This window comes from Eleutherodactylus coqui, chromosome 2 (genome assembly GCF_035609145.1).
Source record: "Eleutherodactylus coqui strain aEleCoq1 chromosome 2, aEleCoq1.hap1, whole genome shotgun sequence".
Classification (NCBI taxonomy): Eukaryota; Metazoa; Chordata; class Amphibia; order Anura; family Eleutherodactylidae; genus Eleutherodactylus; species Eleutherodactylus coqui.
The window spans coordinates 206,835,717-206,851,635 of record NC_089838.1 but is presented as its reverse complement, the minus strand read 5'-3'; the positions used below and the strand labels follow the sequence as shown (position 1 = coordinate 206,851,635).

Below are 15,919 nucleotides of genomic sequence, written 5' to 3'. Positions count from 1 at the left end.
CTTTCCCATCAGCAACCAAATCACAAGCTCTATGACCTTTGTCCTTGCTCACTTTGCTCAACTCTATTCTATTCGAAGTTTCTATTCATTCTATTCGAAGACACAGTAGTGTTTCTCTTGTAAAATCTGCTTTCTTCAAATCCTTCCAATATAACCTCTTTCCCACTCAGATTACAATGCACATTAATTCTACAAAACACAGGGAACGACAAAGTAAACAGAAAGGGTTAATTGGAAAAAGCTTTCAGTTCACTCTTATCAGCAGCCCTCCCCCCAACAATAAACACTGCACATTCTTTCTATAATACCAGACAGACGGGATTACTGGAGAATACCCACAACGGCTCAAGGTATATATCTCATCTACCTTTATAACAGCCCACCGTATACTAGTAATCCCCAAGAGCACTCCTTGTACACGATCTAGACAGGACATTTAGCTATACACAGAGACTGACGATTATTTTCAATGACCAAAACCTCAATAATATTCTGGAGAAATCAGCCGTCACAAAGCACGGCTATACCTTTCCACATATGAGAACATAACACGCTCAATCATAAAGGTAAGTATACGTATCATAAATCTTCCTAACCTCACACTAGTTTTACCTAGGAGCACGTGTCACTGGCGTGTTCCCTCAGACTTAAACAGCCGAGTCCGCCCTCCTGACACATTAACCCTCACAGAATTTATCTCTTGGTCTTGCATAAACAATTTTTAACCGTCTCAGACACAACAGCATACACAGCGTACAAAATACCCCTAGACAGGTAACGTGGTGATTTTTCCGAGTGGACAGAACTAGAGTTATTACCTGTCTTTCAGTGAAGGTCCAGTCTGGATCAGGAACAGGCAGAAAAGCAGTCAGAACCCAGCTCACATCGGTAGATTTACATAAAGCAATCTTACCGTGTTCTGTAGATTTTCGGGCCCCTGAGTTCTGCGTGCCATCTGCCGATCTCTGTACGTTCCAGGCTGTGACCTCACAGATCCACTCGCTCACCCAGGGACTCCACTGATCTGGATTATGATTTCTCCAGCAGGCTTTTGGGGTATTTTGTCGCTTCCGAATTATCTATCGTGTGCACACATCGTCGCGCAGAATCAGACACAAATGCTGGTCTAAAACCGGGAGAGTCTCTACCCTGTGTAGAGGCTCAAGCCTTTTATTATAACACATGACAACCGCCCTTCAATGGGCGTGCAACAGATTACATCAGTAACATATAAGATTCTCATTTGTCGGATCATATAGCATCCCCCACCTCTCTGCCCACCCCCTTCCAAGTGGTGAGGTAGTATGGACTTTTGTCCTAGCTGAAGTCAGCTCCGTGTAGTGATGAATCATTGTTTAAATAGCTTGTGTGAAGGAGTGGAAGGGGGCTAGGTAAACACTCAGTGTTAAACACAGGATACACACGACACTATGGCCCTTTAACTCTTAAAAGCTGGTTGTGCAACTCCTATGTACTTCTATGTACTTAACTAACATTACATCAGACATCCATTGTCTAGCAAATACTATGATTAGATTGTGTGTGTGTCCTTTAAACTCCTGAGCTAAAAAGTCATTACAATAGCAAAATACATTTGGGTTATACAAATCGATAGACATTTTATAAATAATTATCATGTCTATCACAGATAGAGATAGAGAATCTCACCATGGAGATTCGCGGCATGCCGCAATTTAAATCCTGTGAGCGGAGAATCGCTATGATTCTCTCCTCGTAAACGTCAGGCTGCATTTTCCATAGTTAGCCTATGGAAAGATTTACAGAGCGTGATCCGGGGGTGGCTTATTGTAAGCGGATCATCGCCCGTGAACAGGCAGCCTAAATCTTACCAACAGGGAGGAAATGGTTGAGGAAGTAAGGGTGGCTGGGTCCTTAGGGGGCAGTGATCATGCTATCCTTCAATTTTGAATAACAAGGGGAGGAAGACTTTAGAAAATTCACAATTCAAGGTTGGATTTCAGAAAGGCAAATGTTAGCCCCTTAATCACCAAGCCCGTTTACGCCCTAATGACCAGGCCAAATTTTGGAAATCTGACCTGTCACTTTAACTTAGAATAACACCGTAAAGGTTTTGCATATCCAAGTGATTCTGAAGTTGTTTTTTCGCCCAATATTGTACTTCATTTAGGCGGTAAAAATAGACCGATATAATTTGTGTATGTTTATTAAAAGTGCCAAAATTCTGAACATTTTGAAAACAATCATTGTGCAAACATAATATAGAAATTTTAGATAAGATATATATTTCCATCTGTTTACTTTATTCTGGACGCACATTGGAAAACCTTTAGCTTTTTTAACCATTTAGGAGACAAATTTATTATTAACATTTTGAGGAACATTTTGTTTTCCTGCACCAAGCCAAGATTGCAGAGGCTCAAAGGTGTCAGAATGATAGATACCCCCACAAATAACCCTATTTTATAAATTACACCCCTTAATATAGTCACTGAGGGGTGTCATGAGTATTTTGACCCCACAGTTTCTTTTCAGGAATTAATGCAATTTAGAGGAGAAAATATACAATTTTATATTTTTGCAAATATGTCATTTTAAAGACAGGATTTTTTTTCTATAGTGCACATGAAAATCAGGATTTGCACCCCAAAATGGTTACCCCCGTTTGTCCTGGGTTCAGAAACATACCCATTGTGGCCCTAATCTTCTCTCCATATGCACAACAGGGCCCAAATAGAAAAGAGCAGCAGGTGGTTTTCAGAACAGACATTTTACTTGAAGGCATTTTAGGCCCCATTGTCCACTTGTAGACCCTTGGAGTGGGAGAACCACCACAAATGACCCCATTTTGGAAATTAGACCCCTTAATGAATTCATCTAGGGAGTGTACTGCGTATTTTGACCCCACAGTTTTTGAATGAATCGAAGCAAAGCAGAAGGAAAAAATTACAATTTTCTTTTTTTGGCAATTGTGTCATTTTAAAAACAGTTTTTTTTGTACAGCACACACATAAATGAAGACTTTCACCCCTAAATGGATCCCCCCCCGTTTGTCCCGTGTTCAGAAACATACCCATTGTTGCCCTAATCTTCTGTCTGGATGCACAACGGGGCCCAAACCGAACAGAGCATTAAACTTTAACTGTCTTAACTTTTACGTGATCGCCATTATTATCCATGAATAATGGCGATCACGTAACCGGGGACCGCTCACCACGGCTCTCAGTTACTGCTTTATGCTCTCGGCTACCTTTAGTAGTCAAGAGCAAGATTTAAAGTTTCCCAGGCTCTTCCCCAGCTTCTGTGTTTGCATCAGCCATTTTGGTGACGGGTGCATGTGCCATAGCTGGGAAAAGGTCCATGGATAAGGATCCCATTGGGGGACATCGCCGCAAGCCATAGGTAAGTAATTTCACCTTCCCTCACAGTTTGGATTCATGACGGGAGGTGAAACGTTGGCATTTTTAAAATTTTACATGATCTCTGTTATCCATTGGATAACGGCGATCATGTGACTAAGAACCGCGTACTGCAGCCCCCTGTGAGATCTTCAGGCTTTCGGCTACATTTAGTAGCCAAGTGCGGGGAGATTTTAAAATTACCCCCGCAATCTGTGGCTTTTGCGCATGCGTCCGCCATTTTGGCAACGGGTGCCTGCGCAAAAGCCAGGGTAAGGTGTGCAGATAAATCCGGGGGCCCTAGGTACCTAATTTCATCTCCCCTCACGCATATGAGCCGTGAGGGAAGATGAAACAAACAAACTTTTTTTTTCCTGTTTACACTTTTACATGATCGCTGTTATCCATTGGATAGCAGCGACCATGTAACTGGGAACCGCATACAGTGGCTCCCGGTGACAGCTCCCTGCTCTCGGCTACTCCTCCTAGTTGGGAGCAGGGAGTTTAATTTCCTGGGCCTCCCAGCCCTCTGCACATGCGTGTGATGTAATGCCGTCTGCTGCGTATGCGCAGACACCGGGTCCGGGGAGGACGAGAACGCCACTGCACATCGTGGATCCGATCCAAAAGGGGAGTTGAAACTTTAACTTTTATTTACTTTAATGCGATCGCCGGTATCCGGCAGATGCCGGCGATCGCGTGACCAGGGGAGGGTTGGGGGGGGGGGGGGGTCCCGCGGCCCAGGATGAAAGCTCCAGGATGTCGGCTACCTCTGGTAACCGACAGCATGCAGCTGTCACGTCCAGAGCCTGCAGGGTTTTAATCCCGAGAGGATGAATGTTTTTACGTCCTCGGGGATTAAAGTCCAGCAGGCCAGGACGTAAAAAAACACTATGGGCTGGTGACTAAGAGGTAAATGGACTCAGAAAGAGGGTAGGAAGGATCCAATGGCTGATTGTTAGTAAGGACTGAAATGTCCAAGAAGTATGGCAAATCTTGTGAAATGAGACTTTCAGGGCACAATCATTAACAATTCCTAGGAGGAAGAATTGGAAGCATTTAAAGAGACCAGGATAGATGAATATCTAAAGAAAAATATAATGCGGTCTGCAGAAACTGTAGAGCAAGTGTCAGAAAAGCTAAAACTAATAATGAATTGAGGCTTGCAAGAGAAGGAAAAAGCAATACACAAAGATTTAGGAGTATGTCAAAAGCAAAAGAAAAGTCAAAGATGCTATAGGATGTTTACAGGATGAAAATGGTGAATTGGTTAAAAATTATGTTAAGAAGGGCCAATTTTCTATTATTTTGTATCTGTTTTCTTTCAGAAGGTAAATGTAACATCAACGGATCTTCCCTGTGCTATTGGGGGAATAAAAGAATGCAGGCTATCTATAAGCAGAGAGATTGTGAGGGAACACTTAGCTAACAAATGAATTCTAGACTTCAGGTACAGATGAGTTGAATTCCAGCTAAATTCTCGCTGGAATGGTATGGACTTCTAAGCTCTCAGGCATTTTCATGTTAATATCCTATACCCCCTATATCCAATCTCTTGCCCGAACCTGTCACCTGCAGCACAAGAACATCGCAAGAATCCGCCCTTTTCTCAACGTGGAAACGCTAACAACGCTCACTGTGACCCTCATCCACTCTTGGCTCGATTATTGCAACTCACTGCCATCAGCCTCCCCTGCACCAAACTCCTCTCCAATCCATCCTGAATGCGGCAGCAAGGCTCATCTTCCTGTTCAGTCCCTTTACCTTCTGTATCACCCCATTACTTGTAGTATGTAAGCTCGTTGGAGCAGGACCCTCACCCCTACAGTCTCCATCAATTGATTACTACATGTAACTGTGGTTTTTGTATCTTTGACTTTTGTATCTGTTCTCTCTTGTTTTGTAAGCACTGCAGAATATGTTGGCGATATATAAATAATAATTATTATCCTAACATAGTATTTAAGGCTGAAAAAAAGACATGTCTGAACCACTAACCGTAATCTTTGAAAATTTCTGGAGAACAGGAGAAGTCCCAGAAGATTTAGGAAGGGCAAATATTGTTCCCATCTTCAAAGAAAAAAAAAAAAAAGGAAAAAAGGTGGACCCAGGAAACTACAAGCCTGTGAGCCTGACTTCTATACCAGGAAAGATCTTTGAACAAATAATTAATCAACATGTATGCAAGTGCTTGGATGAGAATGGAGTAATTAACCAGAGCCAGCATGGGTTTGTAACAAATACGTCATGCCAGACTAATCTATATGAACCACTGGCTGTTTACACAGACCGATCCGTTGTGTAGTTTTCTGCATGTAGACACTGAAAAACAAGCCAGAAGAGAATGAAAAAGGAACCTCTAAGGCTTACACACACACAAAATGTATGATTTTTTTTTTCTTTAAATTAAAAAGTGATGGAAAATGCCACATATATATTGGGAGGCTTTTTCTTTACTGGTGGCTCTCATGTCCTATATAGAAGCCTGTGCTGGTGACCCAAAAATGCACTGTCTGTAGCATGATCCCTTTTGACTTCCTACTAACACCTGGTGACAGGATATTTTCCCCCCCAAAATAATGGCAAAAACACCTAAAAACCCTGTCTTCAAATCACTCTAAACACAGTATTTAAAAATCCCACATTTGAAAGAATAAAACGGGCTCTGTAATGACAGAAAACCAAAGTCACCATGCAAGTCCTATTATGTAGAAAAAATTAGAAAGCAACTTTGTAGCCTTCATAAAAATTCCAACACGGTCAGGCCACCTATCTTTTACCACTGTATGCTAATCAACAAGTGAAATGTTAATTTTATCAAAATGATAGAACATAATAACCCATAAAACAAGTACGGTTGCAAGAAGACGACTTAGATAACACATCTATATATACATAGCTAACCCCCCACAAACAGTTGTGCCACTCATGTCTTTTATTAAAGGGGTTTTCCAGGGAAATACTATTGATGACCTTGCATCAGGATAGTTTGTCAGTAGTTTATTGGCCAGGGTCCGCTGGTCGGAATCTTGGCTGATCAGGTATCCGCTGCCAGCTCCACAACACACAGGGGTCAGAGTGAAAGCTGCTGTTTCAACCCATGTAGTGGTCCCAAAATCAATGGGAGCTGTGGGAGCAGGAGCTTCTGATCTGACCTCTGTCTATTGCAGCGCTAACAGCGGGCGTCCAAACAACTGATGAGCCAAGGTTCCGAGCAGCAGAATCCACCCAGTAAATAGTATTTCCTTGGAAGTCCTCTTTAAGCACTTTAAACCACGTTTTGTTGTTTTTTTTGCACCACGCTTGTGCACCACATTTCAGGTTACCTAAAATGTGTCAAACTGACAAATTTAGACCATGTACACCTTCATAAGAAAAAGGCAAGCAAATCATATTTTCTAATTCTTTTTGGCGCTAAATACTTAAATGTGTCAAACTAGATGTGTGCCAAAATTCTGGTGCAGTGTACACTACAAATCTGGCACAGCTCAATTTATAAATAAGGGCCATTGAGCAAACATACAGTGGAGGGAGAAAAGTTAAGCTTTGGATTTAATAACCTGTTGATACCACTTTAGCAGCAAGCATTTCCACTAATATTTCTGGGAGACCTTGCGCGCATGGCTTTCTTCAAGTCACATCACAAAATCTCAACAGGGTTAAGGCCGGCTGCACACAGCCGTGACGGCCTCCGCCGCGGAATTCCGCGGCGGGGCCCGTCATGGCGCCCCCCAGAGACCCCCAAACTTACCTGCGGATCTGGCGTCCTCGCTCCCGCATTATGCTTCGGCGTGACGCGCCGCAGCGTCATGTAACACACCGGCCACGTCCCATAACACGCCCACCGCGTCACATGACGCGGCCGCGGTAGACGGAGAGGTGATTTCATGCTATCTTCCTCTGTGCTACAGCGGAAGATAGCGTGAACGGACAGCTTCCATTGACTGCAATGGAAGCCGTCCGCGCGTACACCCGTGGCAAATATGGCATGCCGCGGGTGAGGACGGGAGATTTCACGGTGCGGAATTCCGCGGTGGAATTCTGCACCGTGAGGTTCAATAGAACCTAATAGCTGTGGGCGAATTACGCGGCGGAAATCCGTCCGTGGGAACGAGGCCTAAGGCTCAGGACACTGACTTTGCCATTCCAAAGCAAAAACTACTACTTTTTCAACCATTTATAGTGGACATGTGTGCTTGTTGTATCACCCAAAGATTGGGAACAATGGCCTTATAAGTCTCCTCACACACCTTCTAGGTGTTGTTCTTAAGGAGAATCGATATCCTTTTACAGGCCTCTCATTAGCAAAGTCAGAAACCTACTGCATACTGATGAGGGGCAATCATCTCAAACTGCTGTCTGTGCATGGTTATTCTGGCTTTGGCTCACAATTCCTAGTCACTTATAAGGCTTGTTTAAAAAGTCTGATATTGACTTGCAGGAATGCTGCCTTCCAATAGGTGGCACTGCAGAGGTATTGTTCCATCTTTCATTTACATATTTCCCAGAGGAGCATGGATGGCCTTTTAAGTCTCTCCTCACACTTTCTAGGTGCTCTCCTTAAGGCCTTGACATCACTACAAAACGCATGTATGTGAAGCCCATGGTTTCCAATGGGTTCTTTCACATGGGAGATGCTTTGTAGCCTGAAAGAACCCATTGGAAACCATGAGCTTTACATACATGCGTTTTCTAGCGATGTCGCATTGCTACAAAATGCCGCCCGTGTGAAAGAGGTCTTAGGCCCAATTCACACGGGCGTATTTGCATTGCGGAATTCGGAGCGGGCATCCGCCTCCGGATTCCGCAGGAAATGCTGCCCATAGACATGCTATGGAAAATTGCTTTTCCATGTCCACGAGCAGAAATCAATTGCAATTCTCCGCTCATGGAGGGAAAGATTGCAGCATTTCCTATTCCAGCACGGATTCTGTGCAGACGGCTTACATTGAAGTCAATGGAAGCCATCCGATCCGTGGCCCCTTCTGCAAGGACATTGACACGGATTCCGCGTCAAATAGAGACAGCCGGCACATCCACAATACAGAAGAGACAACTGCGGACATGTACGCAGGGTCGGATTCCACTGTGGGATCACGCATGTGGAATCCAATCCGGCCGTGTGCATTCGGCCTAAGGTGAAACGAAAACTGTAATTGAGGGTAGGGAAGGGTAACACAGAGGAACACTTACTTTTACTCCCTACACTGTAGTGGTTTACTCAATGTACCTGAATACATGAATAGTACAATTGTTTTTGTTATTAGTAACTTAGATAACAATCACATTGTATTTTAATAGTAATACCAAAGGGTTCACTTACTTTTTCTTGCAAGTGTATATTAGAGGTACTGCTATCAGACAACAACATGCAAAATATGGACAGAATTCTATACAGGACACATGTATAGTTCCAACATTACTAGCATGCTAATAGAGTGATCATCCAATACAGTGTTATGAACTACCAACAGATTCTAAATGTAGAAGGAAATACTGAATGTGACTCATATGCTTTACAAAAAAGATTATAGAAAGTAACAGAACGCCTGCTTAACTGCAGACATGCAAAATGTTTACAGATATCTGAGCTTAATTTGCGCATCATAAACTATGACATCACTTATGTACCACATTTACGTATAATTAGTTGAAATATTTCTGAAGTAGTAATATTACAAAATAGAACATTATCGTACTCTCCATACAGGAAAACATACAAATACTCAGGTTTCAGGAGTCCTTTAGTACAGTCGACTAACAGTGCTGGTGAGATGGCAGGGCTCATGTGCTAAAGCTGTATAGCACCAGAGCTTCCAGCGTGGTGGGGGCTACGGGATGATAGCCAAATATTACAATAATTGGTAGCAAGGGGAAACGACTGGCCTGTTTTGATTAGCATGGAGACCTAATCTCATATCCTTGAGCCCACTTGCATAAGATGTAGATAATACCAGGGTGATATCACTATGCATAACACAAAGAAACACAGTTTATGATCAGGAAGGACCAAAGTACTGAACTATTGGTGTTCCAGGAGATATCCTGAGAACTTCTATCACAGGAGGAGAAACAAAGCAGAAACATAAGATCCATACCACATGTACACCGTGAATATGTGATTATGTGTATGTTAAAGCTTTAACATACAATGAAAGACTTGACTTGTATAAAGGACGAGTCAGGATATTGGGCTGGGTGCAGGAGGAGCGTGAGGGCATAAGTAGTGGGAAGGCCTAAGCTTTGCCTTCCATCTGCTAAATAGCCAATAATCACCCAACAGATTTAATCTTCTCAGCAGAGTCAGGATGAGGGATTGCAGAGATGGTGTTATCGTCTCACTGAGCCGGCACTCTTACATAACTTTTTCTCTGCATTCTGCTCTGGATGGAAGATTTCAGTTAACTGCTTGGATTATGCTTTAAAAGGGGTATTTCGGTGATTCAAAGTGAAAGTTATATGCTTCTTAAGTTGATAACCTGTAATTTTGCAATATAATGTTACAACTTGTTCTACAAAGCAGCAGAAATATTGCTCTACCTGTGGTCTCCCCCCTTCCCTATTGGTAGATGTTCCAGCCTGTCTTCTGCATCCAGCTGTTCCCAGAGCGCTCCGAGCGGGGTATGGAGAACACAGCTGGACCGCTCTTTTTTTCATATCCCGCCTGTCATCAGGGAGCGGGATACAGCTGAAACAATAGTATCAGCTGTATCCCGCTGTGAATCCCTGATAACTGATCGCTGATCTTTCAGCACGCTAAAAGATCAGCGATCAGTTTAACGAAAACCGCACGATGTCAGTGCAGTTAGACAACGATTACCACTCAAAAGATGGCTTTAAGCAATTTTTAAGAGAAAATCGTGTCTAAAAGGGCCTTTAAGGTTCACCTGTGAATAAATTCTAGAATTAACTTATACCTAAAAGGTGGTTTTGGCTACTTCAAGTCCAGCCACTGGACCTCAGTGGCAGTGCTGTTCGTCCACCCTATGTGGCTCTGCCTCCTCCTCTATTCAGGGGTCGCTGTGCATATACTTTATTTCAGAGGCAGTATCATAACATTTTGAAAAACCCCACATACTGTACATGAATAGCCACACATATGGCCATAATCATAAAGGATATAGTAAAGTTAACAGGTTATTTTAAACTGAAAGGTAAATGAGATTACAAAAAAACACTTAAGTAAAATACACTGTTTGCTTGACTGACTCATGTTTAGTGATACACTGTAAGGAGGCCCATTAAGACAATCACCCAAAGGGCCCACATTAAACCTTGAGCTGGCCAAGAGTTTGAGAAGTGTTCTCTCAAAACGCTTTTATAAGTTGAGACTAGATCATATTTACTGATCTGCCAAAAGTCATGTAGAAGAACGAAATCACGTAAAACCCCCTCTAGCCCAGCGAAGTGCAGAAACTCATCGTGACATTGATTCCACAAGTAGAAGGAAACTGTTTGGAGGGATGCTGAGCCACGCTGTCTGGACCTCTCCACCACATTTTTAAAGTGCAATCCAGGTAAGGGCCAAGTTTGTGATGCTGAGAAACTGTTTGCAGCAAAAGGGAGTGGTCTACTGTGTTAAAGGCAGAGGAAATGTCTAAGAAGAGGAGCACAGTAAAGTTTAGAGGCTTTTGTGGTTAGCAAATCAGATATCCAGGTCAGGGTGGTTTTGGTAGAGTGGTAAGGTTGTAATTGGTCAACCAATGAGTTGGAGGAGAGGTAGGAGGTAAGTTCAAGGTGGATCCGCTGTTCCAGAAGTTTTGATGCAGAAGGGAGCAGTGATATGAGGTAGTAGCTAGACAGACAGGAAGGATTGAGGGCTTTAATTTTTTTACCATGGGTGTGATGGATGCATGTTTGAAGGTCAAAGAAGATGCTGGCAGTCAGTGAGAGGTTGAATAGGTGAGTTAGGCCTGAAATGAACACAGTGGTAAGGTTGGGAATGAGATCAGATGGGATTGGGTAAAGCGCACAGGTAGTGAGGTGCAATTTAGAGTAGGGTGGAAAGCTTGTCCTCCGGCAGATTACAGGAGTAAAGGATGGAGTAGTTGGAGTAGAGTGTTGCGGGGACTGTAGTTTGAAGCGCTCTCTAATGTTGTCAATCTTGTCTTTGAAGTGCATGGCAAAGTCCTAGGTGGAGAAGAGAGATGTGGGAAGTGGCATTGGGGGACCGAGAAGGGAGTTGAACAGATTAAAGAGTTGCCTGAGGTTGTGGGCCAGGGGGGGATACGAGAGTCGTGAAGTAGTGCCGTTTGGCAGCTGCGAGTGCAAATTTGAAGTTCAGCACTGCTTGTTTGTATATTGTACAATCTTCCTGGGAATGAGTTTTCATACAATGCCTCTCTGCAACCCTGGAAGCTCGGCTCAGGTTTTTTTTTGTCAGGCTAGTGTGCCATGGTTGCCTATTGATATGACGAGTTCTTTTTCGTATTTGAGGAGCAGCCGAGTCCAGGGCGAATGCAACTGTGGTGTTATTGAAGGCAGCGGCCACATCTTCAAGTGTCAATATGGTAGAGAAAGGTAGGAGGGAGTTGCAGTGTGCGACTGTCAAGGTGAGGTTCCTACAAGGGTGTGCTAGTTCTTGGACAGGGGGAGCAGTTGAGAAGAAAAGGGAAGTTGTGGTCAGATAGCAGGAGAGGTGAATCAGAGAGATTAGATAGGGTACAGAGACGAGTGAAAATAAAGTCCAGCGTGTGCATCTTTGTGAGTGGTGGTGATGGGGCATTGCAAGAGGCCAAAAGGAGACAGCTGAACCTACCATCAGCCTGAAACAATTGGCACTAACTCTGACAACAGCAACCCCACAAGATGCCGTGCCTGGTGTCGAGGTGTTAACGCATTCTGGAGGGTCTTCTGATCACATATCTAATGGCAGCGTAACAAAGCTGCACTGACCTGCAGGATATGCATGTGGGGCCACCTGCATCAAATGCAGATGTGATTTATGCTGGAGTCGCTTCTCTATTTACATGGAAAATTAGTGTCAAATGTTGCCAGTTGCAATCATTAGAAACCCATAGGTGGCCAATGCACTGTTTATTGTGGGTGGTAATTTCTTCTATGACTTATTCCGGAGACACACGTAACACTGTGGATTGAGGGATATTAAATGCCTGCACAACTTGTGAAATGGAATGTTTTAGCCGACTGGCACCCAATATCATTGCCTTGTTCGAACTTCGATAATTCACTTTTCACGTTGCCTTGCCATGAGCAAGCTGGCCAATGTTCAACCTCAAGATAATACAACTAAGCTTGGGAACACCCATATATCACCTGAGTTAACACCACTCGATAAACTTACAAACTGCTATCCCATGACTTTTGGCATATCAGTGTACTGTATGTGCAGCCATTACTCCATTGTTTGACCAACTTATTTTTAGAAGTTGGAGTTTTGGCAGCTGCTATGTCCACAAAATCTATGACAGATCATAAATATTTTTTGGGACAAACCCTCCAAAACTACTATTAAAAACTTTAACTTTAGGGAATAAAACATTACGGTCTCTACAAAGATGTATTTTAATATTGGATTAACATCAAAGACAAGTGAGCTCACATGACATTTTAGATGATTTTCTTTATTAATCATATGTATTTTTATATAAAGATCAATGAAGGCAGTGGTTTGTTTCTTAGATCATCATCAGTAAGCAATTCAGTAACAACAAGCTTAAAAAATTCAAGTGCTACATGACCTAAGGTTACATAATGAAAAAATTTTGATCTCTCCCAGTGCAAGGTCTTCTTAGAGGGACAAACATTGAAGATATTTCACCCGTAAGGTAAAACGAGACAGAATGTACAAAGTCCACAGGAGAATTTTTGGAGCAAGAGAGACCGTGCAAAACAGTACAAATGGACCATGCACAAAGACGAACATATCAGCACATTAGCATTTAGCTGCTATACTGCTGGATAAACTTCTCGGACTTCTGCCTCACTAAGGTATGTTGTTGGCGAGTTGTCCGAGCTTCATCTAGCGCTTTGAGAACCCCCTAGAATAAAATCAAAACAACAATTAAAAACCATTCTACTTCACCTGCAGCTGAATTAGCCTGGATTCACACACGCAGTTTACAAAGGACCTATCAACTCTGACTGCTCTATTTTAGTAAATACTTGTGTTCCCCAGTAAGTCATTCTGGAGCATCTTTTCTTAAAACTTTGTATTGTGCCATTCCCGTTATTCCTAGCAGTTTGTGACCATTCCCTATGTCAAAAAGGGTTTATCTATACACAGCCTGGGTCTGATAGAAACAATTGGACAGTGTCAAAGTATTTGCATACCAAGTTTCCTAGAGGAGCACTGCATGGCCTACATGGCAGAAGTAATCGTTCAGTGAATGGAGGCGGAGCTATCTGCGGCCCGCTTGTCATTCACAGTCAACAGGCCATCGTTCATAGAAAGCAGGCCAATGATGATTTTATGGTCTGCGTGGAAGATCTGATCAGGTTAGCAAGATTTTAATGCATATATTAGAATACACTGTAACTGAGAATCAGTGTGATAAAAATGAAGGTTTTGTTTCCTTCTTAGTTCCAGGAGTTTAAAGACAGCAAGAAAAAGATCCAGTATCCATAAAATCACAGCTTTATTGAGATATAATAAATGGAACAATTGTGGAGCAGCCTGAGAGCTCACCAAACCCTTCCTGTATCTTGTTCATGGTTGCAAGAATCTGTGTCCACTAACAGATAGCACTGCACCCAGACTGTACAGGTTTAGTGGGTGGAGAAAACTAGCACCATTTTAAGCCTGCGGTAACCCCCTCCTACCCACACTATACTGTGACAGCTGTCCCATAAGCTTTCAATGGGACTATCCAAACTTGTTTTATCTACAAGATACAGTGGGTTATCATCAAGATCTACGTTCACTGTATTTCCTTCAGTGTTTCTATAGACCTAGTCCAGGACTAAGCAAATTCTGTCTACTACTCTCACCTAGTGGCAGGTTTTGTCATTACACTGATATTTTCAGGCTACCTTCTGACGCTATAGGCCAGCAAGAAAAGCCTGTTCCTGTCATAGATACATTTGCCACATACAACTCCAGCTTCTGCCCTCATCTAGTGGTAGCTTTGGTCATTACATCAATCTCGCTTGGAACTGATGGACTCAGCTTGACCAAATCTTCGGATCGATCTTAGAATGTACTAATTGTTGCAGATAGAATGTTGTACTCCACCTTTGCTCCCTTATTTACGCAATGAGGCCCCTGCCTCAATATTGTTTTGGTCTATCCAGGCAAAGGAGTCATGTTCCATGTTTTATTGGTTATAGGCTTTCACCTTACATTTTTCTTAATATATGAAAGGTGTCTTGTAGTGTATTGGAACATTGGGACAACCTCTCCACATTCGGATGACACTTGAGCTCTGCTTGTCACCGTTTAGTGCCTCGCTACCAACTGAAAGTTGGCTGACCGCATCTCCTGACCGATGGCCCATTATTTTTAATCAAAATTTGAGTTATGTTGCAATTAACGGGCCCTGCTCATACAGTTCTTTAGATGGGTTGTTGTGTACCCCAATAGTCGCAGAATGAGCGTATTGCACTTCACGTCTTGTGGCACTTATTTTCCTTTTTAATGTTATTTTATGCTGACACTATGTTCTACTGGTAATTTCTGTCTTGAAACGCAATAAAACATTTGAAATAGAAATAATGGAGCAAATAAGTATGACTGAAAACCTGTCTCATGCAAAGCGTTTCTGGCAATATGTAAGGAAGTATAAACGGGTACTTGTTTGTCCCCACTGAAGTCACCTAACACTTCCTGAAAAAATAGTCACAGAATGGGTTACCTTAGCAGCAGCACTACTTTGGAGGGTAACGATTTTCTTAACTACATGACTGTTTTCTTTCTTCTGAAAGACTAGAAGACCCTGGTCCTGCACAGAAAGCAAAAAAAGAAAAGATTCCAGGTTATACTACACAGTACATTGGATACATTTGTATTATTGCACATTAGGCTACATGCACGAGTACTGTATTTTCAGATCAGCACCAAAATCTGTGTCAAAATTCACATGAAACATGTGGATTTTTGTGCACATTTTGCCTCCTCATTTGAAGAGGTGAAATCCACACTTCAAATGAGGAGGAGGGAACAAGTCCCTTCCCCTTTTTTAAGAGTACAGATTGTTACATTATACTGGCCTTTGCACTCAAGAGAATTTACCATAAAAAGATAATTATTGTTTTTACTGTGTCCAGAAGATTTGCCACCCCTGTTCTAGCGAATACTTTGCTATTTATATAGACCAACAGCACACATGAAGACTGTTATTACTACTGGCCTCTGAATGTTAACAAGTTTCCATTCACTGGCAGCAAACAATTGTGGAAAATAGTGAATATTAATGGTGGTTCTTAAATGTGCCAGTTATCTGCAGTGCACACTAATTACATAATTTTCACCAAGTAACAAGTGGAAATATTTTATAATTAAATGGTTTACAATGTGGCTTGGTTACATTTTGCCAAAAAATTAAGTTCTTAGTGATTTACATTCAGGACAAGAATAGATCAGT

At 42.4% G+C, this 15,919-nt stretch overlaps 1 protein-coding gene across 4 annotated transcripts in view; it reads right to left on the bottom strand.

The window, feature by feature from the left end:
- Positions 1 to 12,942: 12,942 nt before the first annotated feature.
- The window catches only part of VPS13C (vacuolar protein sorting 13 homolog C), a 247,933-nt gene continuing 244,956 nt past the window's right edge, over positions 12,943 to 15,919 (bottom strand). For all 4 annotated transcript variants that reach the window (XM_066592326.1, XM_066592327.1, XM_066592328.1 and 1 more), the window contains exons 82-83: positions 15,191 to 15,277; positions 12,943 to 13,378 (exon numbers count right to left, since the gene is read on the bottom strand). In XM_066592326.1, the coding sequence (XP_066448423.1) occupies positions 13,280 to 13,378; positions 15,191 to 15,277 (186 nt within the window). In that variant the 3' untranslated portion in view covers positions 12,943 to 13,279. The remainder of the gene's footprint in view (positions 13,379 to 15,190; positions 15,278 to 15,919) is intronic.